Raw genomic sequence first — 20,317 nt, 5'->3', positions numbered from 1 at the left:
GTACCCAGCAAAAAATTAGACCTGTCATGCAAGGAAGTAACAAAGGTGTGGCAGAAGTATTGTTGAGGTAGGGACACAGTTGGGAATGCATTGAAAGTAAATGTAACTGGTATTCATTTGTGAAAGGAGGTGAAAATTTTTGATACCTGATGCATAAGGTTTTAAGATGCAATATATGAGTAACATGATGAGACGTAACCTGCTATAACCCTCCAAAGTCTGCACTGCCCCAGTTCTGCGCATCCCAATTTGTATTTCCCCACCACTGGCAACTGTACCTTTGGCTCCTGCTTCCTGAAACTCTGGAACTCTCGACCTGCATCTCTAACTCTCTCCATTTTTTTTTTGCAACATGCCTTAAAAACTATAATTTGATCATCTGCCTTAATATCTTTTTATTGGGCTCAGTGTCAAATGTTGTCTGATAACGTTTCTGTGTGGCACTTCACGACATTAATATTGTCTTTAAATGTAAGTTGCTGTCAAGTGCAGCATGTTTTCATCTTTTTAAATCAACTTGTTCAGGAATACCATTATAGACCTCTGGAGCAGGTGGGACATGAACCTGGGCCTTCTGAATCAGAGGTATGGACACTACCACTGTGCTGCAAGAGGCAGTGGTGCAGCATGTTTTGGAGGAGCAGGTCATTTAGGGCATATTTTGAATCAACCTGCCCATGTGTGTTTTGACGTATCTCTGGAGCAGGTGGGACTTGAACCCAGGATGCCTAACTCAGAGGTAGGGACTCTATTACTGTGCCAGAAAAGGCTTCAGGGAAGCATGACTTAGAAGAGCAGGTCATTATAGATCTACGGTGCCTAAATATTTCCACTAGTAAAGGTTTCCACTCCATATGTCCGGATCTGTTGTCTAGTAATTGATAGAAAAGGATTGCAGTTCCATGATTGCTACATATGTGACTGCCCATATGTCAAAGGCAAAGTGAATAGGTCTTGGCTGTTTTTCTATCCAACACTTTAAGAAGCGTTGCATTTTATGTGAACTCATGTTCAGACAGTTACTGTAAGTCATAATAACCATTCTTTGCCAAGCTACAACATGATAATTTTGATCTCTTTAACAGCTGCTCAGCTGAGCATGAACCTAAATCAGGATCAGCGTGTAATTCAATCAGTAAGAAATTCAAGTCAGGTTTGGGTGAAAAATTAAAATTGTTTTGCAGAACAAAGTTCAAGTTAAGAGTAGCTACAAAATGGAAATCAGAATTAGTGTGAAATTCAAATCTGGATTTCCCATAAAATTCAAATCCATCTTCAAAATAAATTTCATGGAAAATCAATATGCCCAAATAATATGGAAATGGTTAGGTTTGTGCTGTGTGCACCCTTGCCTCTGAATAGAAGACTTGCACATTACTGCATTTTGTCAACTAAGTTGAAGTTTCTGCTTGGAAACTTTAGGTCTATATGATCCAGAACGACAATGTACTTACCTACTGAGTCAATAGGGAAGCTATGAATATTATTGACTTTTCTTTGTACGTACATGTTTATTTGCTTTTGGATCTCTCTGATTACAATAACAGTTCAAACAGTTATCACTTGGCTACACACAGTTCTGCTTATTTTGATTTTACTTGCTGCACAGCATTGTTTTTGCCCCATTGCCAGAAATGAAGTTATCTTGTAATTTTTGTTGAATATAATGAAAATTAGAAACTATAAATTGATTCATGAGCCCAATTACAAAATAACAAAAATCCTTTTTGTTTACTTTGCCAACTGTTAAGTGCCTCTTTAAACAGAAATTATCCAACACGATTTCTGTTCTGTGTTATTGTGGAAAAATATTCTTCAAAGCAACTTTTAAAACAAAAACATTCAAATTAATAATATTTAATATATCAAAATGTCGACTATTTATTTAATTGCAGACCATTTATTTTTAATATGAAGATAAATGTTTTACTTTTTTTATTTATTCATAGGATATGGGCATCACTAGGAAAACCAGCATTTTGCCATCTTTAATTGCCGTGGACTAGGTGATAGTCAGCCATCTTCTTGGCTAATGATGTCTTGCTAAGCCATTTCGAAGGACAGTTAGGAGTCAGTCACACTGCTGTGAATCTGGGTTCAGGTAAGATTTCCTTCCCAAAAAGACATGAATGAACAAGTTGAGTTGTTATAACAGAGTAGCAGTTACATGGTCATGATTAAAGATGTTATCTTTTCATTTCAGATTTATTTAATTAACAGAATTTAAATCCCCCAGCTGACATGGTGAGATTCAACTTAAATATCTGGATCATTTGGATTACAATTCCAGTAACAAAACCACCATGCCACCAGGTCTAATACATACATGTCCAATACACTAATTCCCCTCAAGAGGCTAAAGGATCAACTGCAGTTATGTGCAGAGGTGTGCTTTATGGGAGTAAGGAAGGTTTTTGCATGGTACTTGTACCAGATATTTTGTATTCCTTCTCCCTACAACTGAAGTCAAGACAATATCCATCTATTTGTTTCATTAAAATCCAAAACCCCAAACAAATGCAAAATACAGTGGATGCTGGAGATCTGAAGTAAGGTGCAATAAAAACTCAAAAGGTCTGGCTACATTTGTGGAAATAAGAAACAAATTAACATTTTGCATGCAATTCAGCACTTCTTAGAACTGACAAAAGATGGATGGAAAAGTGATGGATTTTATGCTGTAGTCAAGGATGGGGAGGAGCCAGAAGCAAAGATTTAGGAAAGGTGGCACTGAATGAAAAGCAAAGGGAATGGCAATTGTTGTAGGAAAGAGAGCTAGCTCCAAAGTAGCTGCTCATAGTAAGTGACAATAGCAGAAAATAAGTCATCTTTGCTGAAAACGAAACCAAGAAAACATGGCATCGAGTGGGGGGAATCAAAATGAAGGATAAAGTTCCTGGTCTGAAGTTATTGAACTCAGTGTTGACTCTAGGAGCCTGTAAAAAGAAAGAACTGAAAAACAGGTACTGTTCCTCCAGCCTGCGTTGGGCTTCACTGAAACACTGCAACAAGCCTAAGACAGAAATTAGAGCATGACAGTCAAATACTATATTCAAATGGAAAAGAACTGGAGTTGTGGGTCATGTCTGTGCTCCGAATGAATGGGTGACATAAACCAGTCACCCAGTCAGGGTTTTGATTCCTCGGTGTAGAGCAGACTGCATTGTGAGCTGCAGTAAGAAACAAGTTTGAAGGAAGTACAAATAAATTGCTGGTTTACCTGGAAGGAGTATTTACAATATTGGACAGTGTGGATGGAGGAGATAGAATAGCAGGTGTTATACCTCTCGTGACCATATGGGAAGGTACCATGGAATAGGGATAAAATGTTGGGTGTGATAGAGCAGTGGACTAGGGTATCACTGAGGTAATGGTCCCTTTGGAGTGCTGATAGGGAGGAGAGAAGAAGATGTGTTTCGTTGTTGTATCACGCTAGAGGCAACTAAAATAGGAAATCATGGTTTTTTGATTGTTAGGGAAGGAACGCGAGGACAAGGGAAAGCCTATCCTGGTCCTGGGAGGGAGGGGAAAGTTGAGGGCAGAAATGCAGGAAATGGGTTGAACAGAACTGAGGGCCCCATTGAGTTGAATGGGGGTGGAGGAGGTAGGTTTGAAATTATAGTTGAGCATTTCAGAAGCACTGTTGTGAAAGGTATCATTGGGGCAGCACGGTGGCTCAGTGGTTATCACTGCTGCCTCACAGTGCCAGGGACCCGGGCTCAATTCCAGCCTTGGGCGACTGTCTATATGGAATCTGCACATTCTCCCCGTGTCTGCGTGGGTTTCCTCTGGGTGCTCCGGTTTCCTCCCACAGTCCAAAGATGTGCAGGGTAGGTGGATTGGCCAGGCTAAATTGCCCATAGTGTTCAGGGATGTGTAGCTTAGGTGGGTTATAAGGGGGATGGGTCTGGGTGGGATGCTCCCAAGGGTCAGTGTGGACTTGTTGGGCCGCAGGGCCTGTTTCCACACTGTAGGGATTCTGTGTCTATGTACGTAGCATTGAAACATATGTAACAGAGATGGAGAAACTGGACAAATGGAACACATGAAGCAGGCCATGAAGAAGTGTAGTCGTGGGAGATGTGGGTTTGCAATGAATATCTTTTAGACAGGCTTTCCCCAGAAATGGAAACAGAGAAGTCAAGGAAAAGAAGGGAAACATCAGTGACCTGCCAGGTGAAGGTGTGAGAACATAAATGATTTATTTTTCTCTTTCTGTGCAAGAGGAGGAAGCAGCATTGATGATGACATCAATGTAAACATAAATGTGGGAGATGTTCCCATGCAGGGATTTTTTTTATCATTCATGGAACTGTGGGCACCGCTGGCACCACCAGCATTTAATTCTCAGAAGGCAGTTGAGAGTCAACCACTTTCCCCAAAGGACATTTGTGAACTAGACAGTTTTCTCCCCAGTGGTAAAGCCCTGAGGAGTGTTGCCAAACAAAGAGAACTAAGGGTGCAGATGCATTGTTCCTTGAAAGTGGAGTCCCAGGTAGACAAAGTGGTGAAGAAGGCATTTGGCATGCTTGCCTTCATTGTTCAGGGCATTGAGTACAGGAGTTGGGACATCATGTTGCGGCTGTACAGGACATTGGTGAAGCCACTTTTAGAGGACTGCATGCTATTCTGGTCATCCATCTATAGGAAGGATGCTTTTAAACTTGACAGGGTGCAGAAAAGATTTATAAGGATTTGCCAGGACTGGAGGGTTTGAGTTATAGGGAGAATCAGGATAGGCTGGGACTTTTTCACTGGATCATAGGAAGTTGAGGCATGTCTTTATAGAGATTTATAAAATCATGAGAGACATGGATAAGGAGTATAGCCAAGGTCTTTTCCCCAGTGTGAGGGAGTTCAAAACTAGGGGGCATAGGTTTAAAGTGAGAGGAGAAAGATTTAGAAGGCACCTGAGGGCAAATTGTTCACGCAGAGAGTGGTTCATATGTGGAATGAACTGTCAGAGGAAGTGATAGATGCAGGTATAGTTACAACATTTAAAAGACACTTAGACAGGTACACGGATAGGAAAGGTTTAGTGGAATAAGGGCTAAATGCAGGCAAGCAGGTCTAGTTTGGTTTGGCAAACTTTGTCAGTATGGACAAGTTACTGATAGGTCTTCTTAGCTCATGACCTTGACACAGTTTTAGCCAAACACAGACAAAAGAATTAAACTGTGCAGGAGGGGTGACAATGACTGCTTCTGACATCAAAGCAGCATTTGACCAAGTGAGGAATCATGGATCCAGGGCAAAATTAGAGTCAATGGAAATCATAGAGAAAACTCTTCACTGATTAAGATCATTCCTAGTACAAAGGAACATGGTTGTAGTTATCAGACACCAGTGATCTTAGTCCCCAAACAACACTGAAGGAGTTTCAAAGGGGAGTGTCCTTCCTTAGTCTAATCATCAAAAAAATGCCCCATCAATGCTGTTCCCACAACTATAAGGTCAGCAGTGTGGATTTTGTTGATGATTGCACAATGTTCAGCACCATTTGTAACTCCTCATATTCTAAGCCAGCCTTTGTCCTAATGCACCAAGACCTGGGCAACATCAGGCTTGGGCTGAAAAGTGACAAGTACCATTTATACTGAACAAGTAACAAACAATGATTATCTCCAACAAGAGAGCACTAACTATCTCTCCTTAATATTTAACGGCTTAACCATTGTTGAATGTCCTCTATCAACATTTTGGAGAATATCATCGACCAAGAGCTGAACTGAATCAGCCATATAAAACCTGCAGCCACAATAGAAGGTTAGAGGCTATGAATCATGCAACAAATAATTCACTTCCTGATTCCCCAAGCCTGTCTACCATCTACAAAGTACAAGTCAGCAGTGTGACAGAATGCTCTCAACTTGCCTGGATGAGTGCACCTCCACCACATTGTGCAATCATCAACAAAATCCACACTGCTGACCTTATAGTTGTGGGAACAGCATTGATGGGGCATTTTTTTGATGATTAGACTAAGGAAGGACACTCCCCTTTGAAACTCCTTCAGTGTTGTTTGGGGACTAAGATCACTGATGTCTGATAACTATAACCATGTTCCTTTGTACTAGGAATGATCTTAATCAGTGAAGAGTTTTCTCTATGATTTCCATTGACTCTAATTTTGCCCTGGATCCATGATTCCTCACTTGGTCAAATGCTGCTTTGATGTCAGAAACAGTCATTGTCACCCCTCCTGCACAGTTTAATTCTTTTGTCTGTGTTTGGCTAAAACTGTGTCAAGGTCATGAGCTAAGAAGACATATCAGTAACTTGTCCATACTGACAAAGTTTGCCAAACCAAACTAGACCTGCTTGCCTGCATTTAGCCCTTATTCCTCTAAACCTTTCCTATCCGTGTACCTGTCTAAGTGTCTTTTAAATGTTGTAACTATACCTTTTATAAATCTCTATAAAGCCAGGCCTGAACTTCCTATGATCCAGTGAAAAAGTCCCAGCCTATCCTGATTCTCCCTATAACTCAAACCCTCCAGTCCTGGCAAATCCTTATAAATCTTTTCTGCACCCTGTCAAGTTTAAAAGTTTAAAAGGCTTGATACTATCCAGAACAAAGCAATTTGCTTAATTGGTATCCCATCCACCACATTCAACATTCACTTTTACATCACTGACACACAGTGGCATTGGTATGTACCAGGTACAAAATATGCTAATGCAACTCACTAAAGCTCTTCCAACTTTATCTTTCAAACCTATCTCTAAAACTAGGAAAGCAGCAGATGCTTGGGAATACTGTCTCAGGCAAAGTTTCTTTCCAAGATACACATAATCCTGATCAGGACCTATTTGTCACTGTTACTTCACTGTCATTGGGTTAAAATCCTGGAACTCCCTTCCAAACAGTATTATGGGTTGTCCCTATACCCCAAGGACTGCAGCAATCCAGAATGGCACCTTACCAACCCTTCTCCAGGGTTATTAGGGATGGGCAATGAGTGCCAGTGAAACCCACACCTGAGAGATAATTTTATGAAAAGGTTCTATTATTCTAACTTCTTACCATAAATCTCAACAGATTCCAATCTTTCTTCAGTCCTCTGGGCTTTGGTCTTTTCACATCTTGGCGATATCCTATTTCTCTTTAATGAGCAATGATGTTGATGATGCAAGAGGAGTCTGAAGGGAAAATGATACAGTTAACAGAAACTCAGAATCCAATGAGAAGTATTGCTGAGGATCTGAAACAAGACTGCAGTCATCTATCTCTGCAGTCATTCTGTTTTTCTGCGCCCTCGTGTCTTGTTGGTTCACTATCTTTTGCTTGCAGTTTTTGTTTTATTTTCACATCTTGTACATCTACAGCTATATTTTGCAAATGATCCAATATATTAATCCCTACTGTATAGTTGTCCCTTCTTTACCCATATCTTCTATTTGTCCTATTTAATGACAATACCATTATCCAGATGAAACATGAATCCAAGGTCCCATTTTTCCTCTCAGTTAGGTTGAAAGCTGGAAAAGATTCAATGATATTATTTTGTAGATGAGCAGGGCACCCTCCCCCATGCCCTGGCTAACATTTACCCATCAATCACCATCAGCAAATCATAGAATCCCTACAGTGCAGAAATAGGCGATTTGGGCCATCAAGTCTGCTTCAACCTTCCAAAGAGCATCTCACTCTATGCCTATAACCTACATTTTCAATGGCTAATCCACCTAGCCTGTATAACCCTGTATGCCATAGGGCAGTTTAGCAAGGCCAATCCACCTAACCTGCACATCTTTAGATTGTGGGAAGAAACTGGAGCATCTGGAGGTAACCCACACAGACGCAGAGAGAACGTGTATACTCCACACAGTCACCCAATGCCGGAATCAAACCCATGTCCCTAGTGCTGTGATTCAGCAGTGCTAGCCACTGAGCCACCGTGACACCCGAAATAGATTATCGTGTAATTGTCACAGGACTGTTTGTGGAGGCTTGCTATGCACAAACTGGTTTCAAAATTTCCGCAGTACACTACATTATAAAGTACCTTGGGACATCCTGCATTTAGAAACATGTGACAGAAGTGCAGGGTTTTCCACCTTTCTTACAGCCTTCAATCAGATGATGATTTCACCCCATATACTATAACCTGTTAGTTTTTTGATTCTGAGTGCAATAATGCCCATTTCATGCTCTTTCATTTTCACAAGTCACGGTGAAACACAACATGAAATGTCCATTGCAACTGGGCGCAAGCTTGTATTAGTTCAAGTTTTGTATTTGGGTGAAAAGTCAATTTATTTGAAGTATTAATTTCAACCAAGTGAATGTTTAGAAAGCTTCCAGACTACTTTTAAATATGTCATATTAGTAAGTGAACTGATAGCTCCAGGTTAGCACCAGAACTAGACACAATACCAAAATTGTCGCTTAACCAGAGTTTTGTAAAGAATCAGCACAGCTTCCAGGTGTTTGTACTAGGTGTCACTGGTTATCAAGCCCAAGAACCCAATATACTTTAAATGTCTCTCTTTCTAGCCACCTACAATGGCCTGTGCACCAGTCCTCAGCTCTCTCTGTCCCTCTGCGTTCTTTTGAAATGAGGCAGCATCCATGGAGAGAAAACAAGCTAATGTTTCGAGTCCAGATGACTCGTCATCAGAGCTGAGTCATCTAGACTTGAAAGGTTAGCTTGCTTTCTCTCCATGGATCTTGCCTGTCCTGCTGTGATCTCCAGCATTTTGTTTTTGTTTTCAGTACAGATTCCAGCATCTGCAGTAGTTTGCTCCTGCATTGAGTGTAGGAGTTGGGACATCATATTGCTGCTTATACAAGACATTAGTGAGGCCACTTTTGGAATGCTGGGTTCAGTTCTGGTTGCATATCTATAGGAAGGATGTTGTTAAACTTGAAAGGGTTCAGAAAAGAATTACAAGGATGTTGTTAGAACTGGAGGGTTTGAGCTATAGGGAGAAGCTGAATAGGCTGGGAATTTTCTTTTCCCTGGAGTGTCAGAGGCTGGGGCTGAACTTATAGATGTTTATAAAATCATGGATAGGGTGAATAGCCAAAGTCTTTTTCCGAGGGTGGGTGAGTCCAAATGCAAATTTACGAAACAAATGCGAATCTTTTGCTCTTAGTCAATAATAATGCTCCATTTAAAAATATGAAAACTTCAGTTTCCCTGTGATCTCGAAGTCAGTTCCAGCACACAGCAATCCCAATGAACGAGTGGGTAATGAAATGAAAGAATCTGGGTTGGTTGAGTATTGCCGCTTGTTTCCTCGAAAGATCATTCGCAATTAAATCATTTCATTACTTACTGCAGAGAGAAAAATTTAAATTAAGGTGATAAAAGAAAACAAAGAACTGCGGATTGCTGGAAATCCGAATCAAAAAAGGGAAAGTGCTGAAGAAACTTAGCAGATATGGCAGCATTAGTGCAACATCAGCATGGCACAGTGGTTAGCACTACTGCCACACAGTGCCAAGGACCTGGGCTTGATTCCAGCTTCAGGTGACCTGTGTGCAGTTTGGTCGTTCTCCCCGTGTCTGTGTGGGTTTCCTCCGGGTGCTTCGGTTTCCTCCCACAGTCCAAAGATGTACGGGTTGGGTAGATTGGCCATGTTAAATTGTCCATAGTGTTCAAGCTTGCGGAGGCTAGGTGAATTAACCATGGGAAATGCAGCGTTAGGGGGGTGGGTGTTGGCGGACAGCATTTTGGAGGATGGTGTGGATTAGATGGACCGAACTGCCTGCTTCCGCACTGTAGGGATTCTATGATTCTATCCGAGGAGAGAGAAACGGAATTAATGTTCCGAGTCCAGTGAAGAGTTTTCCGTCTCCCCAGATGCTGCCAGGCCAGCTAAATTCCTCCAGCACTTTCTGTTTTTGATTTGAATTAAGGCTACTGTCTTGGTTTTGCATTCGATTTGAAGTGCAAATGCTGATTTGTCATCTCGCTACAGTTCGGGATGGGAATGACTGGCGCTCTATAAATTCACTCGCTCAGTCAGTTGGATAGCGCCTACGGTTTTATTAATCCAGCTCGACTCTTTCAATCTCCCGCCAGCATCCGCAGCCAGACCTCAGGCTCACAGAGAGAAAAAAAACATAGCGTGAGCCAAAGGCGTTACTAGACTTTATTTCAGCGTACTGAACCTTTTTTAAAGTCATAGGAGCGCACTTAAAGAGATGCTCCCACCTGGAGAAGGGAGAAAAGAAGATCCCAGCCCCGTCCGTTTACTTCACTCTTTGTTTCAAAGCTCTGTAAAACGTATTCAGCAGCAATTTTCGATTTCTGAGAAGATTTATTCAAGTTATGATCCGCGAACTGTAATTTGGTTGACAGCGTTTTCGCAAAGTCTGTTCGCAAAATCCGACTATTTCGTAATCAGTGCAGAGAAGTATTTTCAAAATGGTGTATTTACTTCCATAGACACGAACGCATAGATGGATAGATAGATAGATAACATTGTTTGTTTAATATTTTGTCCGTCTAATCAGCCTAGGAATTTTACTGCACAATATTAACCTGTGTCCCTCAGTTTCGATCTGTGAGGCTGCTCCCTACTGGAAGCGTAAGGACATGGAAATCATGCTTATGATTTAATACGATCTGAAATATTGCATGGGATTGTTACAATTTCATTCTTCACGGGATGTGGGCTTCGCTGGCAAGGCTAGCATTTAACGTCCCGCCCTTAATGCTACATTATGAAAGTGATGCATACAAAACAAACATCACTCTCAATTAACTTGTGTGTGTGTTTTTTCCCCTACATGAAAATAGAAATTGTTAGCAATAACAGAAGCTATTGCCACCTTAAAACTTTGTCTGCTACGTACACAATGTGATTATGTAAATACAGCTCCTGGACGCTGCACTTGTCTCATTTAACACGGAAAGTACAAATCCCTGCCTATCACACGGGTTAAGGCGCACAAGTGCTGTTTATTACAATAATTAGCCAGGAGCGCGAATATTGTTTACATTTTTCGAAGCTTTTTTTTTGGAAAGTTGGAGCGACTCACAGCCGGAAACTGTTCATTCTTCACAGACTGTAAATGAAAGGTGTGATCTTAGGTGATTGCCCGAGGAGTGAGCAGAAAGAGGCAGTGGGGCGGTGTGGGGAGGAGAGCAGGAGTAATTTGTACCACTATTGGTAATGACTGTCCGGGTGTTCCGCTGCACTCCTGACTCCGCCAGCGCTGACAACATTTGGGTACCAAGATGATCAATCTTTAGATTTAATCCTGTGGCAGCGTGCGAACAAGACTATCCAGATAAGTGGGGATTCACTGCAACCCCTCCAATGTACGTCAACTGGGATCATTCGGATTGGGAAGCGGTCAGGAGCCTACAATGAGGTGTTAACTCCAACTCAGGGATTTGGGGTCAGTAACAGCAGTACCATTAGCGCCCCTAACTAACTCAAGCACAGGAAAGGGGAAGAAGAACTGAAATTGAGAGCTCTCCAACTAGTCTCTCGGATACATCAGGATTGAATAAAGTGACCATAGTCCCTACCGACTGCTCTCTCTCATTAGCGGTTTAACCTGAGGGTCACCACACCTCAAGCGAGAGGTTGAGAATGAGAACCCTTCGTGGTAACCTCAGCCGGTAGTGGGGAATTGAACTCTTGAACTATGAGCCTCACAGAGCGGCCATGGTGCTTACTGAGTGACGATAACCTCCGGGAAATAGAGCGGGCTATTAAAGTGACACTGTACTTTCAGCGGCTCAACGCCAGCTCTGAGTGTGCTGATGAGAAAACGGCGACCCGAGCACTTATTCCCCACGGGGTTCATTGTCCCTTCCGCCCCAAATCCCCGGTGGGATCCAGCCTTGGAAAAGATCCTGGAGATTTACGATCAGTTCATGACGGGCAGGATGTGCTGCCAGCTGGAAATCCACACTAGAGAAAGCAGCGGACCCCGGACTCATTTCCCAATATTTTGACGCCACGGCCCCCAGTGACGCTACGATTTAGTGACTAACACCAGGATACGGCTGTGGGATGTTGTTGTTGTGGGGGGGGGGGGGAGAAGGGGCGGTCTCACTGACTTTAAGACGCAGCGGTGACGGATCTATTGCAGCCGACCCCGTTTTGAGAATTCGCTATAAATTCATTGTTGGACGGTCTCACATCTTAGATCTCCTCTACGGGGAAAGGGGGAGGGGGGCGCGGTTGACAAAAGAACTTTGTTCCCCTGAAAAATAAATATTTTAACGCGTCTGACAATACAGAGCTTGGAAGTTTAGGAGAGTTTCATTATTTTTTTCTCTCTCTCTTTCTTGCATGCTTTTTTTTTGTACAATCCTTATTTTGAAACCTGGTGTGTTTGTTTTGTTTGTTTTTTTTTAATTTTCTCTCCTGTGCTGTCATTGTAAACATGGTGCTGTTTACTTTCCTGACTGTCTGCAGCCTGTTGCAAACGATGGTGCAGTGTTTTGCACTTCAGGAGTCTGACCTACCTGAGCCGGGTCAACTCCAGCTCTCTCCCCTGCACCGGGGGTGGCAGACGAGGAAGGGGACGGTGCAGAAGGTCGACCGCATTTACGCCGGGGATGGCAAGGTCGGCTACTTGGTGTACGCGGACGGCGAGAGGTTCCTGCTCGATTTGGAAAGGGACGAGACGCTCGGCTCCCCTGCCCCGGGAAGCCCAGCTCTGTCCCCTCTGGGTCAGGCTCCGAGCCCCCGCTGCCTGTACCGGGGCACGGTCAACTCCGAGCCGGAGTCGTTAGCCGCCTTCAACCTCTGCGGGGCTCTGCGAGGCTTATTCGCGGTCGGCCGCTCCCGTTACACCGTCAGCCCTCTCTCCGGCTCCGGGAGCACGGGGCTCCTTCCTTTCGGTGGCGCCGCGGACCAAGTGCCGCACCTCTTCACCCGGGACCGTTTCAGTTTCCAGAGCCCGTCTGCAGAAGCCAGCCGCTGTGAGATCCGGAGCCCCGCCGGTCAGCCCGCTGCCCGGATCCCACAGACCCGGAGCTCCGGCCGCTCCAGGCGCTCGGTGTCCCGACTCCGGCACGTCGAGCTGCTGCTGGTGGCTGACCAATCCATGTCTCACAAGTACGGCGACAAGGTCCGCCACTACCTGCTCACACTGGCCTCCATCGCCTCCAAACTGTTCGGCCACGCCAGCATCGAGAACCCGGTCCGCCTGGCCGTAGTCAGGATCATAGTCCTCACCGGGAACGACCAAGGGCCGGTGATCAGCAAGAACGCGGCGAGCACCCTCCACAACTTCTGCAGGTGGCAACACAAGCAGAACCAAGTGGACCCGGACCATGCAGAACACTATGATGCTGCTATCCTCTTCACCCGGGAGGTAAGTCAGTTCAACTCACACACACATACACATAGACTTAAAGATGAAACAGATGGATAGACATAGAGATGAGATGGATAAGCAGATAGATAGATCAATGAGGTAGATAGGCAAACAGATGTATCAATAGATAGATAGGGATAAAGATGAGATAGATAGATAGATGGATGGATAGATAGAACGATGAGATGGGCAGACAGATATATCAATAGATGGATATGAAGATGATAGGTTGGCACAGTGAGGCCACACCTGGAATATTGTGTGCAGTTTTGGTCTCCATTTCTGAGGAAGGATGCTCTTGCTCTGGGGATGGAGAGCAGCGAAAGTTTTCCAGGCTGAATCTGGGGATGGTGGGACTGACACATGAGGAGAGATTGACTTGGTTGGGCTTGATTCCGCTGGGGTTCAGACGAATGAGGGGGAATCTCATAGAGACTTACAAAATTGTAACAGGACTGGACAGGGTAAATGCAGGGAGGATGTTCCTGATGGTGGGTGTGTCCAGATCCAGGGGTCACAGTATGAGGATTCAGGGTAGACAATTTTGGACGGAGATGAGGAGATATTTCTTCACCCAGAGAGTGGTGTGCCTGTGGAATTCGTTACCAAAACATTGAATATATTCAATAGGTGACTAGATATAGCACTTGGGGCGAATGGGATCAGAGGTTATGGGGAGAAAGCAGGATTAGGCTTATTGAGTTGGACAATCAGCCATGATGGTGATGAATAGCAGAGCAGGCTTGACGGGCCGAATGGCCTCCCAGGCTGTTATTTTCTATGTTTCTATGAGACTGTGGTGTGATCCAGCGTGGCCATGATGAATTTTAGCCCAAAGAGCAGCGTTAGCCGCTGCCGGTCCAACCTGATGATGTGTAAGCCATCATCTCAAAGGTAGTGCTGATCCCTGGGAAGAACGAGATGCTACAAATTATTTGCCTTTGAATTTGAAAAGTGCAGCTAAAATGTACGAATTGCATCTTGGGTGTTGTGTTCTTCTACTGAATCGTCATGTTGTAATTGATTCAGAGGGTTAGCGGCCGCTAGCAGTATCCCCTTGGCCTGGAAGGGGTGGTCAGGTCGAGTTCGCGATGTTTGGAATTGTTCACGCTTTCTGCGGTGGATGTGCTTCCCTCACTTTTGCAGGAGGAATGAAAATGAAGTCAGCCCTCACCAATAACCATCCAGTAAAATGTTTATCAACATACAACGCTGTGGCTTCCAAGCTAGGAGCATGTGCTTGCTAAATCTAATCCTCCAGAAAAATTGTCTGCCAAGTTCGGCTGAGGACTTGTCACAGGCTTGTGACGCCTGTTTGACTGTATTTTACTGAGACAAGTAAGATTTTTCGTCCTGTGTAAATGAAAATAGGTTTGCCTAACATTTATTTTTACAACCTAAAAAAGGCAGTGCCACTTTAAGTAATCCTTATGCTAATTCCAAAGCCTTTGGACCAGCCCCCAGCGAACACTTCGGGGTTGTTTTTATTCGTGGGAACTTCAGAAGCTGGAGTTTGCAAGTTCAATAAAACCCCGATAGAACTGCGGAAGCTGGAAATCAGTTCAAGTTCAATTGCAAGTTCAATATCGAGAGGAACACTTGCGAATACAAACTTTCCTCTTTACCATCACTCCTTCTGTAACCATACAACCGCAGAAAGCTTGTGGAGTTTAATTTTAGACTTGAAGAGAAAGTTTCACGAGCTAAAGGCATAGCGATTGGACAAGAGAGGGGGAGGGGGAAGATAGCCCAAACCCAATTATTTTGACACGGGATTTTCCCCCTTTTTCAGGTCATTGCTACAAATCCAGGAATTGTCTAAACCCTGCTATCCCCCTTTATACAGACAGTGTGTTTTTTCTTAACATCAGTTAACCGTAGCTGGACAGTTTATTTTTCAACTGGCTTATTGACGCCTATTTAAAACTGACTTGGAATCGTAGTTTCGATGCACGGGAAGTTATATTTAAGATGATCTTACAAATCTGGTATTTTTCCCTCCTATGATTATGGTTTGGTGACTGGATTTGTAACGCCATTGAAATTGGGCAGCCTTCCAAGCTTCCAGCTTTGCTTTCTTAGGTAGTTTTCAGGATCAGCGGAACCAACAGGCGTTTACATATAGTCGTTCAGGACTGGAAAATGCCTGACCTAAAGAGTCCTGTGCTAGTGTTTTTTTTGTTCCTTTCAATCTTACCACCTTTCCTGGTTATTGCGAGATGCTGTTGGTACCATTTTCCAATTGCAACTCAAGTCAGGAAAGTGTATGTTCCAGGCTATTCAGTGACAGTGGTCAGCTGACTCACTAAACCCTGGTGGCTGTTTTTCTTTAAACATTCGTGGGATGCGGGCACTGCCGGCTAGTCCAGCATTTATTGCCCATCCCTAATTGCCCAGAGGGCCGTTAAGAGTCAACCACATTGCTGTGGGTCTGGAGTCATGTGTAGGCCAGGCCAGGTAAAGGATGGCATTTTCCTTCCCTAAATGACATTAGTGAACCAGATGGGTTCTGCCAACAATCCACAATGGTCATCATTAGACTCTTAATTCAAGATTCAAACTCCACCATCTACCATGGCAGGAGTTGAACCCAGGTCACCAGATGTTGCCAGGTATGGAAGGTTTGAGTTATGAAGAAAGGCTGGATAGGCTGGGGTTTTTTTTCACTGGAGCATAGGAGGTTGAGAGGCAACCTGAAAGAAGTTTTTAAAATAATGAGAGGTAAAGATAGAGTTAATGGTAGTTGTGTTTTCCCTAGGCTGGGGAATTTCAATACTGGGGGCACATTTTTAACGTGAGGGGGAGAGATTTAACAAAGACATGAAGGGGAACTTTTTTACACAGAGGGTGTACTGTGGAATGAACTTCCTGAGGAAGTGGTAGATGTGGGTTCAATTGCAACGGTGCAAAGACATTTGGATAAGTACATGAATAGGAAAGGCTTGGAGTGATATGGGCCAGGAACAGGCAGGTGGGACTAGTTTATCTTGGGATTATGTTCGGCACAGACTGGTGGGACCAAAGGGTCTGTTTCGGTGCTGTACAACTTTATGACTCTATTACTTGGGTTTACTGGATTAGTAATTTAGTAATCATACCATTGAGCCATTACCCCTTTTCACTGTGACTTATTGGACACAGTCATCAAAAGAGGGCATTAATAGGTCTCCTTTTCCAAGCTTTGTGCACTGAACCCAATTGCCAACCAGAATAAGATCAATTATAAGACCATAAGACATAGGAGCAGAAATTAGGCCATTCAGCCCATCGAGTCTGCTCTGCCATTCAATCATGGCTGATAAGTTTCTCAACCCCATTCTCCTGCTTTCTCCCTGTAACCCTTGATCCCCTTGACAATCAAGAACCTATCTATCTCTGTCTTTAATATACCCAATGACCTGGCCTCCACAGCCTTCTGTGGCAGTGAGTTCCATAGATTCACCACTCTCTGGCTGAAGACATTTCTCCTTATCTCCATTCTAAAAGGTCTTCCCTTTACTCTAAGGCTGTGCCCTCAGGTCCTAGTCTCTCCTACCAATGGAAACATCTTCCCAACATCCACTCTGTCCAGGCCATTCAGTATTCTGTAAGTTTCAATTAGATCCCCCCCATCCTTCTAAACTCAATCAAGTATAGACTCAGAGCCCTCCAACGTTCCTTATATGTTAAGTTTTTCATTCCTGGGACCATTCCAATGAACCTCCTCTGAACCCACTCCAGGGCCAGTACATTTTTCCTGAGATGTGGGACCCAAAACTACGCACAATACTCCAAATGTGGCCTGACCAGAGCATTATAGAGCCTCAGAAGTACATCCCTGCTTTTATATTCAAATCCTCTCAAAATAAATGCCAAAGTTGCATTTGCCTTCCTAACTACTGACACAATCTGCAAGTTTACCTTGAGAGAATCCTGGACTAGAACTCTCAAGTCTCTTTGCACTTCAGACTTCTGAATTACTGGAAGATGGTTACCTCAGTTGGCTAGATATTATAGGAGAGTGTGGTTCAGAATACCATCAATAGTGTGGCTTAAATTTGTGCTTTGCTTGAGTTGGACTTGAGGCCTGTCTCTTACTCTGCTCCTGAGGCCACCACTGACCAAACTGTCCTTCAGGAAGGAACATCAGCAGAGAATGAGCCAAAGACCTGGCTTCCGGGCTGAATGTGTGGTATCACATTGGCGTAAGATTTGTTATCTTAGTAGGGAGCAGCAATCAAGATTGGGACCTTTCTGTCGCTTAGCAACCAATGAGTAGATGCTTATTGAAGCTTAGCTAGTCTCATTTGCTCCTTTGGAGTATTTGTTCTCAGTCTGTAACCGCTAGAACTGGAGAAAAGTTCCAATTTTGAATAGCCATAGATTTTCACATACTAATTCTTCATCTGAGAAAATGTTGAAAAAAGCACAAACAGAAAGAAATGATTAGCTCATAAAAGGACCACATATATGAAATCTTGAAAATGTGAATTGGGAGGCTTTTCCAGGTCGGCTCGAACAGACAGGATACACAACATACCTTGTCACTTGGTAGGAAATCATGCTATCACTTCTTGGGTGCAACTTCACCCACAGCTATTAGGTGGGGAAGCAATAGCCTATTGGTGATATTGCTGGGCTATTACTCTAGAGACCCAGATTGTGTTCTGGAGACCTAGGTTCAAATCCTACAATGGCATTTGGATTCAATAAAATCTGGAATGAAGAATCTGGTGACCCATGCCAATTGCTCACTAATCCAGACCCAGTGTACCAATGCAGTTGATTGCTATCTGCCTCATGGGGCAATAAATGCCAGTCACATCCTGTGTGTCTATCTATCTGCTTTTCTATGTGACTAGCTTGTATGAACTTCCTTGCTCCCTCAAGCTACAGCAGTGCTTTATGTTCTTTTCCTCCCTACAACAACTGCATTGAAATTACAATTCATTGAGTATCCTAACCTTGTTTTACCAGAACTATTAACATAGCTCTTATTATGCATGGTATCGGGTGGCTCAGTGGTTAGCACTGCTGCCTCACAGCGCGTGGGACCCGGGTTCAGTTCAGCTTCAGGTGACTGCCTGTGTGGAGTTTGCATATCTCGCTGTGTTTGCATGGGTTTCCTCTGGGTGCTCCAGTTTCCTCCCACAGTCCAAAGATATGCAGGTTAGATGGATTAGCCATAGGAAATGCAGGGTTATGGGGTAGGACAGGGTGTGGGTCTGGGTGGGATGCCCCTCAGAAGGTTGGTGTGGACTCGATGGGCTGAATGGCCTGCCTCTGCGTTGCAGGGATTCTATGATTCTAGCAATAATAGCACTGAAATTTCCTCAGGGCCTCTGATCCACAGCATTTAAGAAATTGGAGTTCTTCCTCCCAATCTCTAACTAATTATCCTCATCCATATCTCCTAGCCCACCCCCCACTCAAATATCTGCGCATATAGAGGTCAGTGGAATTCTAGATTGAGTTAGCTAGTTACAGCCTCCACAGCTGAGTAACATGCTAACACTCATTGCTAAGACCGGAAACTGAAATCGGACATTCAGGATGAGCTACCAGAAGATTAATCCCTTCAATAAAAGTGTACATTCAACCCAGAATCAGGACGTGAGGGGATAAAACTGAAAAAAAAGGCAAATAGACGTTTGAAGGAGTCTGTGTAACAAGCCAAATGTGTATTGCGGGTGGGTAGAAATGTTCTGGCAATGACATTATCTTAAGACTTTCAAAACATCACAGTCATTGTCATACTGAGTGAAGCTGAGGCATTTGTATTGTATGAGGCTTGTTTCAAACTTGGCAAGGCAGTGACTCTAAATCACGAAGATGTTATATAATAACTAAAACTGTAATATTTCATTCTAATGTGACCCATTACTTTAACTGACAGGGATTGTTTGAAGTTGGCATCCACTCCTGAAGATCCCACTATCAGAATGTAATGAACTTAGCAGCAAATAGCACCGATGATACTAAGCCATACTGAATCTTTACGTATTTCCATAATGAGTATAATATCCTCTTATACAGATCAAACTATGGCCAACGAATTTTTCGTGACTCATTAGTGTCACCTGTAACACACTTGACTGACCAATTGTTCCATTTCACAGTTTTCTCAGGAGAAAAAACTGATACAAGTGGCACCCAATAAGAGCCTGTAAATACCTCCCTATCTGCTCCTGAAGCTCAAAGCATGTTGAGTATAGATGATTTTATAAAAAAACAATTTATTGAAGCTGTTTCTAGCCAGATTGGTCTTAGGTTGAAAGACTGTCAGATTCCCACTCTGTGTCAAGGCCCTAGTGGTTGGCAATTCAGTAACCCACAATTCTATTACTTTTACATAATTTTTTTCATTTATCAGGCAAAATTACCTTGTGGCATATTTCTCTGTTTACAACTTTAACGAAGTATCTTGTGTGGCCTTTCCTCAGAAGATAATATGCCTTTCATTGAAGCAGCTTATCCATGTCACATGTTATATTACAAGGAAATATAATCCTTAATTACACAGCTGCCTTCCTACCATGTGATATTTTATTTTTGGAACATTTAAGAAAATGAAATGTAAATTCATGGATTTCATAGTAGCTCTCTTTTGGAGAAAGGAGGCAGAGATAGAAAGGTTGGATCAGAAGTGAGAAGAGCAGGTCAAACCAGTCAATGTACAGTGAGGTGATTGATGGAGGGGATTGGTGATGGAGAGTGGTTAGAGGGTTGTTTTTTTATCAATAATCATACTATGAATAGAAGAATTTACTTAGGGAAAGCTCACTGTTGACAAGGTAACTATCAAATCCCACACCGGAACAAAACTGTGACTAATATTGTACATGTTTTTTTTGGGTCATACTATTGGGTAAATAATAAACAGGGAGCCTGTCTGTTACTTTGTGGTACATGTGTGTGTGTGTGTCTGTGTGTGTGTGTGTCTGTGTGTGTGTCTGTGTGTGTGTGTGTGTATGTGTGTGTGTGTTTACTAGTGTGTGTATATATATGTGTGTGTGTGCCTGTGTGTGTGAGAAAGTGTGT

General features: G+C 43.2%; 1 protein-coding gene and 1 long non-coding RNA gene across 2 annotated transcripts in view; one reads left to right on the top strand and one right to left on the bottom strand.

Moving 5' to 3' along the window:
* Positions 1-1,953: 1,953 nt before the first annotated feature.
* Positions 1,954-10,277, bottom strand: LOC125484364. The gene is made up of 3 exons (XR_007263177.1): positions 10,167-10,277; positions 7,028-7,143; positions 1,954-2,111 (listed from the first exon to the last, which is right to left on the bottom strand). It is a non-coding gene; the product is annotated as an uncharacterized LOC125484364 (long non-coding RNA).
* Positions 10,278-12,126: 1,849 nt separating this feature from the next.
* Positions 12,127-20,317, top strand: part of LOC109933906 (A disintegrin and metalloproteinase with thrombospondin motifs 5) — a 57,798-nt gene continuing 49,607 nt past the window's right edge. Inside the window, exon 1 of the mRNA XM_020532770.2 lies at positions 12,127-13,294. Coding sequence (XP_020388359.2) covers positions 12,359-13,294 — 936 coding nt within the window. The 5' untranslated portion in view covers positions 12,127-12,358. The remainder of the gene's footprint in view (positions 13,295-20,317) is intronic.

Source organism: Rhincodon typus, chromosome 11, assembly GCF_021869965.1.
Source record: "Rhincodon typus isolate 14 chromosome 11, sRhiTyp1.1, whole genome shotgun sequence".
In the NCBI taxonomy this organism is placed as follows: Eukaryota; Metazoa; Chordata; class Chondrichthyes; order Orectolobiformes; family Rhincodontidae; genus Rhincodon; species Rhincodon typus.
The sequence above is the reverse complement of the archived record's forward strand: the minus strand, read 5'-3'. Positions and strand labels throughout refer to the sequence as shown.